Source organism: Paramisgurnus dabryanus, chromosome 13 (genome assembly GCF_030506205.2).
Source record: "Paramisgurnus dabryanus chromosome 13, PD_genome_1.1, whole genome shotgun sequence".
Lineage (NCBI taxonomy): Eukaryota > Metazoa > Chordata > Actinopteri > Cypriniformes > Cobitidae > Paramisgurnus > Paramisgurnus dabryanus.
This window is the reverse complement of record NC_133349.1, coordinates 9,631,375-9,649,370: the sequence shown is the minus strand read 5'-3', so window position 1 is coordinate 9,649,370 and position 17,996 is coordinate 9,631,375. Positions and strand designations below refer to the sequence as shown.

At 37.2% G+C, this 17,996-nt stretch overlaps 1 protein-coding gene across 3 annotated transcripts in view; it reads right to left on the bottom strand.

Moving 5' to 3' along the window:
• Window positions 1-5,395: 5,395 nt before the first annotated feature.
• rbms3 (RNA binding motif, single stranded interacting protein) overlaps window positions 5,396-17,996 on the bottom strand; it is a 179,217-nt gene continuing 166,616 nt past the window's right edge. For 2 of the 3 annotated variants that reach the window (XM_065298560.2, XM_065298559.2), the window contains 4 exons: window positions 11,620-11,730; window positions 9,311-9,394; window positions 8,880-9,007; window positions 5,396-8,664 (listed from right to left, as the gene is read on the bottom strand). In XM_065298560.2, the coding sequence (XP_065154632.1) occupies window positions 8,661-8,664; window positions 8,880-9,007; window positions 9,311-9,394; window positions 11,620-11,730 (327 nt within the window). In that variant the 3' untranslated portion in view covers window positions 5,396-8,660. Of the gene's footprint in view, window positions 8,665-8,875; window positions 9,008-9,310; window positions 9,395-11,619; window positions 11,731-17,996 lie in introns of those variants that run through there. The other variant, XM_065298561.2, reaches the window with a different exon arrangement.

Sequence of the window (17,996 nt, the reverse complement as noted above, 5' to 3'; positions counted from 1 at the left end):
AAGAAATGCAAACAAAATTTTTTTCAAATGCCTTTTTCTTGGTGTGGCAGTTAAAGGGTTAAATACTGTTTTCAGAACTCTTAATCAACTAAAATAAGAAACTTAAACAGATCTCAGTTCAGATTAACGACCGGTCCTGTCACAGACGCCTCTCTGCTGTGCATGGGTGCATGCTCTGTTCTGATTGAGTTCAGCTGAAAGCGGGAGACACTTGCTGTTTTTTGTTTCCCATGTAAAGCGAAGCTCGCGTGGTGTCTTGTGCATTTTCCTTGCTATCTTTTGACCGGCTGTAGCTAGCTAAGTTAGAGGAGGTTGATTCGCAGCACGCAACACGTGTTTTTTTCCGTTTGGCAAGCCGACCGGACGTGACATGAGGGTGTTGCAGCACCGACGATTCCATTTTTTAATTCGAAGTTCAAGGTTGTGACTCTGAAATTTTTTAAAATTAAAATCGTGTTACCCATAATTTACACTTGTCTAGTTTTGTCTGAAATATGTCCCAGACCACCTGCTGAAGTGGTTTGAACAATCGGATTAAAATCTGTCACGAAAACGATTCGGAGGGCATTTACACCTGGTCTTTTTAAGATCGGATAGCTATCCAATCAGAGAAAACGCATGAAATGACCAGGTACGCACGCACACACACACACACACACACACACACACACACACACACACACACACACACACACACACACACACACATATATATATATAAATATATATATATATATATATAAATATATATATATATATATATATATATATATACACACACACACATATACATTCAGCTTTCAGATAATGCATTCAACTTTCCATTGATGTATGGTTTGTTAGGATAGGACAATCTGAGATCTGAAAATCTGAGGGTGCAAAAACATTTAAATGTCCGTAGTACCTGCATCCACTCACAAAAACTAAGTTTTGATACATTTACAAAATATTATTCAATGTATTTTTGCCTTTGGTATATGTGTGTGTGTGTGTGTGTGTGTGTGTGTGTGTGTGTGTGTGTGTGTGTGTGTGTGTGTGTATAAAGGAGTGAACGCAACCTGCTGGGTTGCAATGTAACCTATTCTGGGTTGTTTTAACCTATTGGGTCAAATATAAAAATTTGATAATGATGATAATATATATAGTTGCTGTACTTGTTAAGTAAAGAGCTGCCTCAGGGCATTAACTATAGTTTTGTTATTGGTTTGTACTGTATGTAACCATAGAAACAGCTCAAAGAGTTGGTTGGTTCCTCATGCGAGACATCCAGGTTCCTCCTAGTGCTCTCCAGATGTGATGCTTGACTGGCATGGGACATCACAGAACTTCAGACTCAGAGGCATCTGCAAAAACTAAAACTAACTGATCAAAACCAGGCATTTGTCCAAAATAGCTTCAGCTTTCATACATAAAAAGACCATAAATACGTTTAACAGCATTATCAAATTAGAGTTAAAGAAATAGAAACTGTGCTTGCCGTTATAAAATGTCTCCAGGTCTATGGATATTTTCTTAATGTAATACAAACCTTTTTGCTTAAGATCCTCTGAGCACGAAAGCAAGTGTGCGCTAGTTCCCATCCCATAACTCACTTTCCGTGGTTAGAGGAGATGTTGCGTCAATACTTAAGCAGTTACAGGAAACAATAGTTCAATGCCCGTGGACCGCGGGATTGCTTCATAGTCCTGTGATTTTGAAATCTTTAAAGCTGCATATTAAAAAAGTCTATTGTCTGGAAAATAAAAACACTGGGGAGACGAATACTGCAAAACATATTTAACAGAATCATTTCAGTAAAGAAACCATTGATTCATCGTTTTTTTTTAAAGTGGAACCTTTTGTGCAAATCTCTCCAGTCACTGCTTCCAACTACAGTTAATATGTTCTTTAACCCTGATAATATTTGCGTTTTTCTCATTACATCTTGACAGAGAGAGAGAGAGAGAGACAGACAAAGCGAGAGAGAGCTTATAGCTTACAGACTCCTGCAGCCAGCACAGCATGATACAACCGAATGAAACATTAACATTGAGAAAATGACAAAATAAGAAAAAGATGCAGCGAGGAAGGAATCACTGGAGCAGAGAAGAAGGGAAATGTAGAAAGACATGGAAAGCGTGTTAAAGGCACAAAACATGACCGTTCATGCAAACTGGATACACTTTAAAAATGTGCTAAATGGCACTAAAAGGGGCTTGAGAACCACTTTATGTGTTAGATAGCACCAATGCAGAACCATATGTGGAACCATAAGTGGTGAGTCGTGCTATAGCACCATTATGATTCTACACAGGTGCTATATAACACATAAAGTGATTCCCCTATGATACAAGCCAGGTTTTGCCATCAAAAAGTGTAGTTAAATTTAAACCAGTCTGCTTGTCGGCCATATTCATAAAGCACTTTGGCAGTTTTTCCTGTGCATGCAAGTAAAGTGGAAAATGCTGCATTTTAAAAACAATATTTTTCAGATGGGTCCAGCAAACGTGCATCACGGAGTAAAATGATTGATGATGCATTTGAGAATAGCAAGGTCAATGATACTTGGAAAAGCTTTCTGTTTGTATTCCCTACTGATCCATCTTCTACATCAACAAAGGTTTTACTCTATGGGATCCATATTCACCAATAGATGGCAAATACAGATACATTTAATAGAAAGCAGCTGTGTTCACAACATACAAAAAACGAGAATCTAGCCTAATCTTGCAGTCTAAAACAGCTTAATGCATGTAAAGGACAAAACTATACACACAAAAACACGTCGGACGGGATGCTAAATTGATCCAGCTCATAAAACAGAAGAACAAACTGAGTAGTGTATGTACAGACCAAGCCCTCCCTTCCCTCTAGCTGTCTAAATGTCAGATATGAAAATGAGTATTGTATGCTGGATAAAGACGGACAGGGGTTGTGGGGTGGGTGAGGTCAGGTTGAAAGGTCAAGGCAAGACTGAAACGGTCGCTTGTGTGTACGAACAATCCCTCCATCAATCAGACTCAAAGCAGTGGGAGGAGAACCGGCCCAAATGGTTACTGGGCCCTATAGAGAGGCACAGAGGTCATAGAGCTCTCAGATTTTCCATTGAAGTATCTCTGCTCTCCAGCTCTGCATGGCTTCACATATAGTTTTGTCTGCTTGAAACTGTATGGGATTGTGTTTTTGGTAACACTTTGTTAAAGTCGCAACCGAATTGATATGAAGGTTCATAGTGGAACCATTTTTAGCATTATACATTATAGCACCTTTGTGGCACCTCTGTAGAACCATTGTGGTGCTTAAGCATGCCTATAACTACACTTATGGTTCAACATGGACACAATATGGTTCTAGACAGGTGCTACTCCGGTACCTCCGGTTCTGCTTAGCAGTAAAAATGGTTCCTCTATGATAAGCCAGTAAACCACTTTTAGTGCTATTAAGTACAATGTTTTTGCATTAGCTATCATCAAGTAACGCTATTTTCAGCATTTAATCTTAGTTAATGCTAATACAATTTTTCATTTTAGTTCATTGTGCATAAACTAATGTTAACAGACAACATTTATTTTTAAAAATGTATTGGTAAATGCTAAAAAAACACTAATAAATGCTGTACATTAGAAGTATTGTTCATTATTAGTTCATGTTAGCTAAAGCATTAATTAATGTTAACAAATGCAACCATACTGTAAAGTGTTAGTGTATTTTTCCTTGAGACTGTTCAAGTATTTGGGCCATAAATATATATTTAAATATATTACATTTATCATAAGGAACAAAATAAATGCCATTTAGAAAGCAGCTCGTGATTTTTAGTGATAGTATTAAAATTAGTGTCCAAATTGTTTTGTATGTCTGTGAAATCCAGGTTAAAGTTTCATAATCTACAGTAATTATAAGGATCAAAGTTTGATATATATCAATATATCAAGGTTATATTTTCTCAAAATGTTCTTTACATTATGTGGGATGATTTTATGTAGAAAACAGAAATCACACAAAAAATGGCTTTAGCTGGGTTTGTACAGACTGGGTCACATATTGTTTTAAAATCAAGGAGACCTAACAAATGTATTTGGCAGATGTTTTGCTTTAAGAGTGTACTTGCAAAATCGCTTATTTATATACGACACTTGATATATGTTGTGTATGTTAGGGCTGTGCAATTAATCAAATTAATTCAAACAATTACAAAAACAATATAACTGAGGTAAAAATTATTGTGCGACTAAAATATAAATTGCGTGCTGGTGGTGGTGGACCAGTGGTGGACCAATGTGTTAATCAGGCACTTGAAAGGCACCACTGCTTAGCCAGAGGATATGCACGTGACGTCACCTTCGGCGGTTACTGAGGTTACGCCTTCAGACGAAGCGGCAGAATTTGTGTACAGTATGAAATCAGCGAAAACACGGGAAACGCGTTTAAATAGGAAAAAGTTGTTTTGCGATAGACTGTACTAATAGATTTAACAAAAATTCGGAGCCAAAAAACACCGAAAGGACTCGTTAATAGATCATTCACGCCACATCCACTGACCACAGGTATGTTGACAAGTTGCTAGGTAGATACGTTATTTCAAGTATTTGTATTTTATCCGTGTTTTTCTTTGGAAAACATACATTCCAAAGCATATTATCATATTTTTTACTCTATTACATTTCATAAATACAAGTTTTTGTTTTACATTTAATATTTAAGTACATTTACGTACTTTCACTCAAGTAAAAGTACACAATTTTAATATAATTAGGTATTAAATAAATTTGAATATGCAATATAAAAGAATACACAGTATGATATGCTTTAGAATGTAGTGAAGTAACATTTATTTAAACCCCCTAATAAAGCACAGATGCTTAGAAAATGTAACTTATGTAACTAAGTATTGTCCATCTTTGATATCAACTAAATTGAATTTAAGCTGATAATAGTCAGTTTTTCTGAGTTTTTCGCAGAAACTGCTATGAAAACCAGCCATTTTGTTGAATGTTTTCCACTCAACAGGGCGTGCTCCAGCGTTGTCACGTGGAATAGTAACCAATGCATACCCTCTATTTCAACACTTACTTAAAAAGGTCAAATAAATGAACGTTTTCAAAGTCAACGAGTAATCGTGTTGAATAGTCATGATTAAGGTTTTTTATCAGAATAACCATGATTATGATTTTGCCCATAATTGAGCGATAGCAAATGTTTATGAAACCTCTGATTCGTTTTATGTTTACAATCTGCAAAAATACTTTGGTGCCACTCGTGTTGCAGAAATCATACTTCACCTTTACATTTGACTTCAAATCACTCCTTTTACTACACAAATGGCTCCTTATTTAGCAGCATTTTATTTCTATATCATTAGCACACGGTGTAAAAAGGAACAAAAAAATGAAAGCTGAAACAGAATAAAATGGTGTGATTTTGTAATTTTTTTTATTGAAAGCTTCATCAAAAGAAAAATTAATAAACAGAAGTTTAAACCTAACATCCACTGGTCTACAGACGCTCTCAGGATCACAGCTCGAGCACATGGGAGGCAAAAAAGTGAAGCAACTCAAGAAATCATCGGAAAACCGTTCGGCTTTCATATTTCGGCAACACCTGTACAGAAAACAAATCCATAAATATTTCTCTATTTCATCCGCCAGTAAGTCTCTAATTGAGGTTTTGTTGTTTCTGGTAAATTTGGTTGAACGTTATTCCACGATCTTTCGTCGAAAGTCTTGACAGTCCAATGAGCATTCTTCATTCAAAGACCTCAACCGTGACAGCCAATCAAATGTCCAGATAAACAAAGCATGAACTCACATCCAATGTGAAACAGAATGATGCACAAAGTCAGCTAGCGAAAGACCTTCGGGTGAAAAGATGATTTTTTTAGCTTACAATTGAGATGAGAACTCCGTCCTAAAGTTTAAAGGAAACCACCAGCTTATAATCTCACACATTAATTCACGTTATAAGCATAAAGGCTGCTGAATGCATGGTGAACTTCATGCGTACTTCTCACCTATCCGTCCCCGGGGGCCCTGTCTCTTAAAAATACTGAATGCTTGATAGCAGCGAGCACATGATAAAAATAACTCTCCAAACAGACAGTAGATAACAGACACAAAACACAATGACTTTTTTATCTTTTTCTCTGAAATGTTTTTCTTTCAAGAACTGAAAAATAAAAGCTAGCTTGTTTTCCTTTCTGAAGCAGTACTGTCTTGGTCCTCACGGTTATCAAAACACTTCTGTTGCTTCGCTCTTACATCGATTGAATCCACAGTGCCGTCAATAAATACGGTGGATAGTCACCAAATTTGCTTGAATACTGTCCCCTGGTGGTTAATTGGTGAACTGTAGAGTTCCTTTTGCAGGAATTCTGGGAAAAGATCAAAGCGACTTGACTCTTAGTAAACACAGTAAGGATTATGTTAGAATGGACCACGATGACAAGCACATACATAAATCAAAATGATCTTCATTGTTTGTTGTGTAGGACTCACAATTCGACCTTATAGATGCAGTTGTTCCTTCTTAGAATTCCCAGAAAAAACTATTCCAAGTACAGCTGCTTTCTTCCTAACGACAGCTGATGAATTATTCCCAGAGCACCTTGAAAATTAAAATTACCTGGACTGTAAAACTACGAGGTGTAGAAACATAAAGGCAGTCTATGTAATAGAGTCAGATTGCATCAAATTACCATGGTAAATAGTCAGCAGCCTTTTTTTATTTAAAAAACAAAAAAAAACGAGATGTTCAGCTCTATCTACTCTTGTGTTGTAAGTTCCCCCCTCTGGAATGGAAAGCCTGATAAATCAAAGCACATGGAGTTCATGACATATTTCTAACCTGAGCATCCACCCAATATCACGCTGATAAGGACAACTTTGCTTTTCCAAGTAATGAGGATTTTCCATTGACTAAAGAAACCTTGCATATGACATGAGGCGTTCAATCGATAAGACCACAAATATGTCCACAGTGGAGAACCGGGAGGGTGCTTGCTTGTTTAGCAACATTTGTCAAACGGACTAAACGGATGCTAATTTTGCTCATTTATCTCAGTGGCCCTGAAGCCGAGCTGTTTCATGACCCACTATATTCCTGTGTTTCCTCATGGTGAAATTGCTTTCGATGAGGTAGTGATCTGAGCTTAATACACTCTAGTGAGCGTTTTGATTCCTTCCTGTTGAGTTTAAATGATGAAAACAGCCTTCTTTGTAAGAAAGCCAATGGATGTGTGATGTGTTTTACAGCGTCTGACCTTAGGTCAAGGGCTGACAAGGTGCAGTGATAGAGAGGTATCGGTCATTCAGCTGGCCAGAGGCTAGAAAACAACAAATTATGGTTCAGTCACCTTCTGGCGCCCTCTGGTGGTAAGATCACACTCATGCAAAATCTGTGATGGTGGCTTTGCAGACAAATGACAGAGATTCTGCAACAGTGGAAGGTTTAAACCTTTGAAGTACCAATTTGGCCGTCAAGGTCAAACGGATACACGAAACATAATTATTAAAACACCAAAAAATATCAAATAGAAAAACGAAAATGAAAATCAATCCACTCCACTGTCTTGAGGGGGGGTCTTCATCTTTGGTATAAAATATGCCATCCATGGGCTGCATTTGATCCACAGCTAAGAAAGACTAAAGAAATTGTCAACAATTTCCTATTTCTATTGCTTTTTGCACACATTTGCTTTTTTTGTTTTGATTTAATCCATAAGCTCTTATCTATTTAGATTTGCACTGCCATTTTTTTTTTTTTTTTTTTTTGACTGTTTAGGTTCTTTTTCCGCAATGAAACAAGCAAAGCAGGCTAAAAACACCTTGAAGCTCATAAAAAATATTGCAGATAAAAACAATAATGCCATTAAAAATGATCTGCACTACACAATAAACTGCATTTCTCTTGATGCAGTGGATTAACATTTTTTCCTCTGTTTCTAAAAAAAATGCAACTCTCTTTAATCTTCATCATTATCATCATCACCACCACAATATTTTGTCTGTCTTCTCTTTTAAACACAAAGTCACCACTGATAATTTAAAACGTCTCCAGTAGACCTTTTTTTCTCACTCACTCTCTCTCTAGTCTCTATACACATAATTTTCCTTTTCGTTATTTTCACTGCATTGGTCAGTCTGTTCAATTCAAACAGGAAAGTCTTAAATGTTCTCGAAATTAAGGCAACAAAGATGAAAAACATTGATATTCTCTAGAAAACTAAAATCTAACTCATAAAAAAAGAAAAGTAACAATAGCTTAGAATCCGAGGAAGACTTCTTTAGCTCCATCTCTCACTGTTTGACAAGAACGTGCTTCCTCGTCTAATCGAAAAACCCACTGTTTCTGAAACCTACCTGCACATTCAAAAAAAATAAAAATAAAAAATAGGAAAACTTGTACTTGTTTGAATTCATCACTTCATGAAGATAAAGTTTATTCGGGTAGCTCGAACTCCCACACTGCATTTTTCTCGTTGAAGGTCTGGATGTGATTCTTCAAAAGGTCCTCCAATGTGGGCCCGATGTTAAATAAATTGTTTGTTTTTTGTTTTGATGCTTGTGCAAAAGTAGACACAAACGTGTTTTCCTATCTCTTGCGTTACGTCTTCAATGCTCCCTCGTCGCAGTCCCCCAGTCTCAAGGCAACACAGTCACCTCAACGCCCCCTTCCTCCTCTGGTTATCTGAATCAATGAGAGAGATCAATAATCACTGATATGAACATTCAAGCATATCAATTCTTTACGTCTTTTTTATATTTACATTTATGCATTTGGCAGACGTTTTTTATCCAAAGCGACTTGCAGTGTTTACATTACACGGTATCAATTTTTTTTATCAGTACTGTATATGTGTTCCTTGGGTACAAACATTGTTGTCATAGTTGTTAAAAACTCACTTAGCGGGCTGAAAAGAGTAGGTGGGCGCGTGATCGCTGGTGTTGTCCACACCCAGGGGCTGTTGCTGACCGTTTGCGTCCTGTGACGAGGGTGGAACGCTCTGTGGAGAAGCCTCCGTCACCACACCCTGGAAGGAAGTGATGTCATCAGAATTACAGAACGTCTCCTCACAAGAAAACAGAAATGCCTTTTAATGCTTTTTAACCCTTTTCCAAAAAGACACCTCGGGCTGTGTCGGGTACCAGGACTGCCAGACTGGAATTAACTTAACACATCCAGCAGCACGCTGAAGGCAGGCCTTGTAAAGCCGGAATAAAATTTGTCGTGGGCGGATTTTGGCCTGCGGCGACCGATCCGCACACGTTCAATTAGCAACAGTCATCTGATCAGTGGGAGAGGTGAATGGATTTTCATTCACGCAGAAACTCACCTCCACCGAGACAGCTGAGGCAGGCACCGGAGTGTACTGGGGAATATAAGTCCCCTGCATAGGAGCAGCAGCCGCAGTCATGTACTGCAATCAAACATATACAGATACACAGTTGGCAGGGTTCAGGATATTGATTTTAGATGCGTCTCAGACCCTTACATACTGTATAACATACACACATCCATAAGAAGAAAAAAACAGAGCTCTTTAATATCTCAATTATTATTACTAGACATCAATATGGTGAAATATAAAGCAAATGATGTTTGCTTAAGTCTCCTGCGTCTCAGATATTTCTGACAGCGTTTCCATTAACTGATGTGATGCAACTAAAATGTAATTTTGTCTTTCCATAAATAATGCGTTTGACTTCATACCGCGCAGACCGACATGCGGATGACATAAAAAACATCGAGAGCGACTCAAAAGCATACAAAGTAGTTGACAAGCGAATGGCTCTCACAGCATTTTCATGTCATGCACTTGATGGTTCGGTTACGCCAGCCTGATCTCACAAGAAATTTTTCGTACATATTTTACTAGTTGGCTAATTCGTATCAATTCATACATGAAAAATATCATTCTCATGAAAAAAAAAACAACAACGACGAAAACGAACCCTTAACCCTGCACCTAACCCCAACGTCACAGGGGCCAAGGCAAATCGTACCACAACTTACGTATGTGGTCGTATGAATTAATACGAATTAGCCAACTGGTAAAATTTGTACAAATTCTCGTGAGATAGCATTGGTTATGCCACATGAAGTTGACCACACCTCTTCTGTCTTGTCCTCCAATCACACATATCACGGCATTTTTGCGCAATTTGAAGGGTAATAAAAACACAGCTACTGTCAAAAACAGAGCTCAGATTTGCCAAATCAAAGTAGATTTCAGTATGAACATAAAAAATTCTCATCAAATTTTCACAAATGCAGATTATTTTAAATATACAATCTACATTAAAAGCATTATTCCCATACAGCAAAAAAAAATCTCAAAAATGTTTTTAAATATAAATTAAATATAATTAAATGTATTTTTGAATTTGAAAATAAATTTAGTTTTAACCTTCATTTATTAACATATATTTCAAAATGTATTTCAGGGATAACAAATACATTTCTATTTTTACAACCCATCTGGCCAAAAATATATTTTCCTGGCCAAAATATAAAAGTTTGTACAAAATGTATAAAGTACAGTACATATAAAATTATAAATATTTTTTTTTTTCAGTTATTAATTTTAACCTTTTCAAACCTGTTGTGTTTACAGGTTTGTAACATACAAAGTTTATCTTCCAATGCAATATGAATATAAATGTTTTAAAATATATTTATTTTTAAAATATTTTTCAAAATACACAAAAAATGGCCAAAAATATATTGGTATAAATTATATTTCAAGATCTATTTCAGCACATATATTTTTGGCCATTTTTGTATATTTTTGAAACATTATGAAATATATTTTAAATTATATTTGAAAATATATGCTTTGCTGTATGGGTTATCTTAGCAAATAATTTTAGGTGAAACATCTGAGATAAAGTCAAAACCTAAATAAAACACAACTTAGACCTCCATCAAATCTTCTAAGCTATGAAAGATCAATATCTGAGCAATGAAATGTAAATACTTAAATATAAGTATAGGCATTAACTACAGTATGTATGTACAGTGTATTTTTGGCTGGGTACTTTAAAGTTTTACTTGGGTAAAATTCTGACACCATAATCTAACTTTCAGTATCATTTCTAAGTATTTTCTACACCCCTGGGTAGAGTTTGTCCTTTATTTTTCTTCCTATGGCTGTTTGCAAACTTTTAATTAGTATTTGGCATTTCTTCTCCTCTGCGATTAATAGTGGCTGGCAAAAGAGCTGAAAGTATTCTGCAAGTTTAGTTTACTTTGCACTGAATACCTGATAAAGATGAATATTCATTTCTGTCTCAGTGTGAATAGCTTTGCTTCTTGCTAATTGTTTTGTTTATCTTGGTGTGAATGAGTCACGAGGGATGGAAACGCAGACACAAAAGAGTGTAGATAAGGGGTTAATTTTTTAATAACTTTCAGTAGTAGTGCTGTTAAAATACAGCTGTGAAAGTTTTACTTTGTTTAATGAACATTTTGACAACTAATTCTCTAATGCAATCCTGGGTTTAATATAGTGTGAGATCTTAAAATTGGAAAAAGATTACAATACAGATTGAGAAACATAACTGTGTGGTATAAAGATTGTGATATGATCTTTTGGGAAGATTGCCCATCCCTCCCGGAGATGTTTGGAGACAGGACACTTACAGTTCCAGTGGTACCCATGGACAGATGGTTCATCTGTTGGGTGAGGGGACCCATCATGTTAGTTGGCTGCATGGAAATGGTGTGGTCCATGGTTGGCGTGATCACAGCACCCTAACATTCAAACACACAAACACCATTATGGGTCAAACCGTGGGAAGAATGGCAAAAGAAATGAGGTACCATTCAGCAATGCATCTGGACACTTCATAAGCGACGTCCAGGTCATTCACGCAGTTATGCTCTCCATGAAAGCCACTTTCACTCCTCTCATACGATCTGTTTGCATGCAGCTGGGCCCTATTATGGGGGCCAGACACGAACTGTTCCACTTCAACAAGTGAAATAATGCGATCCAAATGCGCGTCATGCATACTTCTGCAGAGATGATGCATCGCCCACTTAACAGCAGAGCTGCTCGGCTCCACGCGCATGTTTACGTTTCAGGCACGCCGGGATGAGAGTGCTAACACATGTGGGATAGAGAGAGAGAGAGGGAAAGTGAGACAGGCTACGATTTGTAACCGTTGACCCAAGCCATCATCCGAAGAGGTCGCATGACTGAAGTAGGCCATGAAACTTCTGCGCACGCCCGTTCTCGCGTGTCAACTTGATTAGGATTAATCTTTCAGAGACGACCCTTTGTCAAGCAGATTGTCAGGAAGTTCAATTCATCTCAGATGGTTTGGCAAAGGGCGAGATTATGAGAAACTGTTGTTCAGCTTTGGTGACACAGCGTGAGAGACTGTTTCCTCTTAGCAATGCTTGTTTTAAGATGGTTTTATCAGTACAGCAGAACCTCAACCGAAGTACATCATGACTGATTTTAGATAGTTTCTGGCTTTACATGGATTTAAAGGGGGGATATGATACGATTCCATGTCTTTCTTCCTCTTTAATGTGTTATGTAGCCGTTTGTGCATGTATAAATCCTGCTAAATATCAAAGCTAAACAGCCAGAAAAATGCCTCGATCAGACACCCCCAATGTATTTATGTCACTGTGTGGGAATATTTGCATAATGGTGCCCAAATGTATACGCAAAGAAACGCTGTGTGTGTGTGTTGTAAAGTGCCTTATTTGGCCTTCCAAAGGAGGACACGATTAAAAACCAGTGGTTATGTTTTATTTACAACACTGTTCCACAAGTATACAATCAAAATTCCCCGCCAGTGTTTTTATTATTTGCCAGCAAGAGCCAGATTTTTATGATTTTCAAAAAAAGTTTAAAGCCTTCCAGAATTTTTTAAATAAAAGAACAGACCCTCTAGTTAAGTTTCATCCTATCTTAATTTTTTCTCTTTTAAATTCCTCTCAAATATGTGTAGGTTTCTTCAAAAATGCCAAATTTTGAACAAAAAGCTGAGATAAGGGCATTTTTGTAAAGGACATTTGTTAGAGATCAAATTCAGAATGATAATCAAAACATACATTTTTAATGTTTTTAAAATCCATGAATACTAGTGTTTGATAGGTTGTGTAAAAGCACCACCTAGTGGATAATAGAGGAAATATGGATTGCCGAAAAACTTGTCATTGGCGGGGAAAGAGTTAAGCTGGTCATATATGAGCGTTAATTTAGTAAACTAAAATTGTAATATTCTCTTGAAATACTGAATGCTTGCTGGATTTAAAGATATAGTAAAAAAATAAAAGTTTGAGAACACAAAACATAACTTTTGCTTCTATATTGCCATCTCTGTGGCAATATGCTGGGTTGAAATCAAAAAGGGACAAACCCAGCTGTTGGGTTAAATTCTAAAAAATTATGGGTTGTTTTAACCCATAGATTATATTTGACCCAACTATGGGTTAAAACAACCCAGCATTTAGGGTTGAGACAACCCAGCATAGGTTAAATTATCTCATTCCCCACCAGCCTTTTAAAAAAAAAAGTTGCACGCCATTATTTTTTGTTTCACAAAATGCCTTTCAGAAAAATTTTCTTCTAAAAATATATAAACATACAAATGAAAGAATTGACACTCTGCTTTCAAACAAACAATAAACAAACAAACAAAACGGAAAAAAATGTTTTATCCTACCTTAATTTTTTGTGGCATTGATTCAACAAGGTGCTGAAAGCATTCTTTAGAAATGTTGCCCCATATTGATAGGATAGCTTCTTGCAGTTGATGGAGATTTGTGGGATGCACATCCAGGGCACAATCTCCCGTTCCACCACATCCCAAGGACGCTCTTGGGTTGAGATCTGGTGACTGTGGGGGCCATTTTAGTACAGTGAACTCATTGTCATGTTCAAGAAACCAATTTGAAATGATTTGAGCTTTGTGACATGGTGCATTATCCTGCTGGAAGTAGCCATCAGAGGATGGGTACATGGGGGTCATAAAGGGATGGACATGGTCAGAAACAATGCTCAGGTAGGCCGTGGCATTTAAACGATGCCCAATTGGCACAAAGGGGCCTGAAGTGTGCCAAGCAAACATCCCCCACATCATTACACCACCAGCCTGCACAGTGGTAACAAGGCATGATGGATCCATGTTCTCATTCTGTTTACGCCAAATTCTGACTCTACCATCTGAATGTCTCAACAGAAATTGAGACTCAACCGACCAGGCAACATTTTTCCAGTCTTCAACTGTCCATTTTTGGTGAGGTCGTGCAAATTGTAGCCTCTTTTGACTATTTAAAGTGGAGATGAGTGGTACCCGGTGGGGTCTTCTGCTGTTGTAACCCATCCGCCTCAAGGTTGTGCGTGTTGTGGCTTCACAAATGCTTTGCTGCATACCTCGGTTGTAACAAGTTGTTATTTCAGTCAAAGTTGCTATTGCTTCTATCAGCTTGAATCAGTCGGCCAATTCTCCTCTGACCTCTAGCATCAACAGGGCATTTTCGCCCACAGGACTGCCGCATACTGGATGTTTTTCCCTTTTCACACCATTCTTTGTAAACCCTAGAAATGGTTGTGCGTGAAAATCCCAGTAACTGAGCAGATTGTGAAATACTCAGACCGGCCCGTCTGGCACCAACAACCATGCCACGCTCAGAATTTCATAAATCACCTTTCTTTCCCATTCTGACATTCAGTTTGGAGTTCAGGAGATTGTCTTGACCAGGACCACACCCCTAATTGCATTGAAGCAACTGTCATTTGATTGGTTGATTAGATAATTGCATTAATGAGAAATTAAACAGTTGTCCCAATAATCCTTAAGGTGAGTGTATATCTTATAACAACAATCCTCATTATATTGTTTGGGAAAACTGATTTTCTTTGCCATAACTGGCTGGTTACCTGAACAAAAAGCACCAGTTTCTGAAGAGCTGTGAAAACAGGCACTCTCCCCAAAAGAGCAAAGTGAATATGGTGTACACAACAAAAGCAAGAAAAGCTTTTTCACACACAAACATGTAACTTTAGCAGCTCCTGTCTGTCTCTCAGTGAATACAGCTTGGTGGTGCTGGTGCCTTTAGTAAAGCCTGCGTTTGAAGAATAAACCACACAGACACTTTGTGTCAGAAGCTCTCTGTCTCTATTCGATCTTTGAGAGGTAAAACGTTCTGCCTCTTTCGTGCCTGCCGTATGTCTTAGCTTTCAGATGAGAGAGCCTCAAGCTAACAGTTCCCCCGCCCCACGACAAGCTTTCATAATGAGGGAAGAAAAAAACAAATCCACGCTGAATAATTCTCCTCTCTAATTTACAGCCGTATCAATGTGAGACTTGGATGATTAAAGCTGTGCTTGTGTGTGTGCGTGTTTTCATTTCTCTGAGGGGAAGTGAGTGACATTCGGAGAGGATTTCTGCATCAAGCGCTCTCTCTCTCGCTCTCCTCAATCTGTGTCCCCGTCTTTTCCCTTCAAACAACAGCCTGTATACTCATTTTCAGCCTCAGACAAAACATACATTTATCTAAGCTGATTTTTTTTTGAGGCACGGATGCCAAAAATGCTTGGGAGTGCAATTTAAAGCCCAATGTTCTAATGTGAACTAGACAACCACAAATCTCATGTGACATCACAGGAAGACGAGTTTTTGCCAAGATATCTTAAATAGAGACGGGAAAGGGAAGTGACTCTTTTTGTCCCTTTCAGGTACCGGTGCTTAAGAAAACAGGCTGCCAGGGAGGATGTTTGATATCAATCTTAAATGTATTTGCTACACATACACACAATATGTGTCATGGCATAACCACCAATTCCCACCATTTAAAGGCAGCTATTAACGTATAACGTACATTTTTTATTTCTCACGCAAACACACACAAAACCCGTGCTGGGGCACCGCTGCCAATTCCCACAGTTCGAACGGAGCCTTCCCGGCAGAGGGGACTTCGATGGAGCTCAGATAAACTCAAATCCTTATTCAAACATGGGCGTCTTTGTTTCCGCAAATGGCCGTGACTAGCAGGGGCTTAGAGAAGCGTTTCATTTCTTTTCTCTCGTCTTGCGTGGCGGTTCCACTTTAAGTAGCTTTGCTGTAATGCACTGCGGTCTTGATTCATTAATGTTCATTTCCAGCATGTGATTTGGTTAGGGCGGCTGGGGATTCTTCTCAACACTATGATGGAAAGTAACAGGTACTGTTGAGTGATGGCCCTCTGGGTGGTGCATTATGGGTAATGTGTGTATGCTGGCTGGTACAGTATGTGTGCACCGCCTCTTAAGAATCCAGTGCAGCTACACTGCAAAAACTATTTCTGAATCAGTATTTCGCTTTTTTTCTGTGAAAATACAAACATCTTTAAAACACAATGACACATTTACTTGAGAAGTAAAACATTTTAAGAGTTATCAGAGAAATTGTAGATTGGATTGTTTGGATTGTAGGTCTGCCGTAAAGCAAGTTTTTGTAGTTTTTACTTGAACTTCAGGACCGCGACCCGACGGTTGGAAACTTCTTTAGTGCGATTTTGGCCGATAGAGGACTGCAAAGCGAATGTGAAAGTGCCGTTCACCCTATTTCGAGTGGATGAACGACTAAAACTTTTTTGGAAGCGTTATTTTAAGGTAAAAAAACCTCTTGTGTTGCTTTAACTCTTTCACCCCCATTGACGAGATATCTCGTCAATTAAGAGAAAACGCATCCCTGCCAATGACGAGATTTTCCGTCTTTCCGCAATACCGCTATTATCCCTATAGCCCTTCCGAAACTTTTTAAACCCGGAAGTATTGCCCTATGGCAAGCGGCTGCATGTCCGTGTCTGTTTTAAAGATCGCTCTGAATGGGATCTCTATGAAAAGTCCGTCACAAAAATGGAATTATCTCTGCTTTTTGCTCAAAATGTGGTGTTTTTGCAGAAACCTACCCATATTCAAAAGCTGATTACAAAAGAACCATGATGGATGAAATGTTTTTTTTTTTTTTTTGAAAGCAGAGGGTCTGTTCTTTCATTTGGTATATTGTATGTTTATATATTTAAAGAAGAACATTTTCTGGAAGGCATTAAACTTTGGTGAAAATCATGAAAAACGCTGGCGCTGGCTGGCAACTTTTTTTAAAAACGCTGGCGGTGAAAGAGTTAATTGTGTAAATACTACGTAAACAAGTTTTAAAATCTTGTTTAGTCATTTTACATAACTTCAAAAGAACTGTAGTTTATTAAACTGTAGTAAAATATCTAGTGTCCTTCAACCTTACCATAGTAAAGTACTACAATTTATCAATTTACTATGGTTAATACTACAAAATACTAAAGAATACATTAACACAGTGTAATAATTACTACACTGTAGTATACTACAATTTTCTAGAGTTTCCTATAGTACATACTAAAAATAATATACAGTATTTATTAGTTATTACGACAGAATATTACATAATACATTAATAAAGTGTATTAGTTACTATTATTGCAGTATACTAAAATTTACCACAGTTCACTATAGTAAATACTAAAATATATTAAAGCATTTACTGGAGTTTATCAACTTAATACTACAGAATACATTAACAAAGGTTAGTAATTAGTATAATATACTATAGTATAGTATATTACAACTTACTTCGGTTTACTATAGTAAGTAGGCCTACTACTATAGTACCTACAACAGGTTATCAAATTACTCTAGTCAATACTACCAAATACATTAACTAGGTTAAACACACTAAAGTACACTACAGTATTTACAACAATTAAACAAATTACTAGGTAATACTAAAGAATACATCAACAAAGGTTAGTAGTTAGTATACTAAAGTATACTACAGTTTACCATAGTAAACACTAATGTATACTATAGTACCTACAACAGGTAATCAAATTATATTAAAGGTTAGTATTAATAATATAGTACATTTAATATACTAAATAGTGAAGTACACTACACTACTTACTGTACAAAAGGTAATCAAATAACATTTGTTAATACTACAGAATACATTATTAAAGGTAAGTAATAAGTAAAATATAAT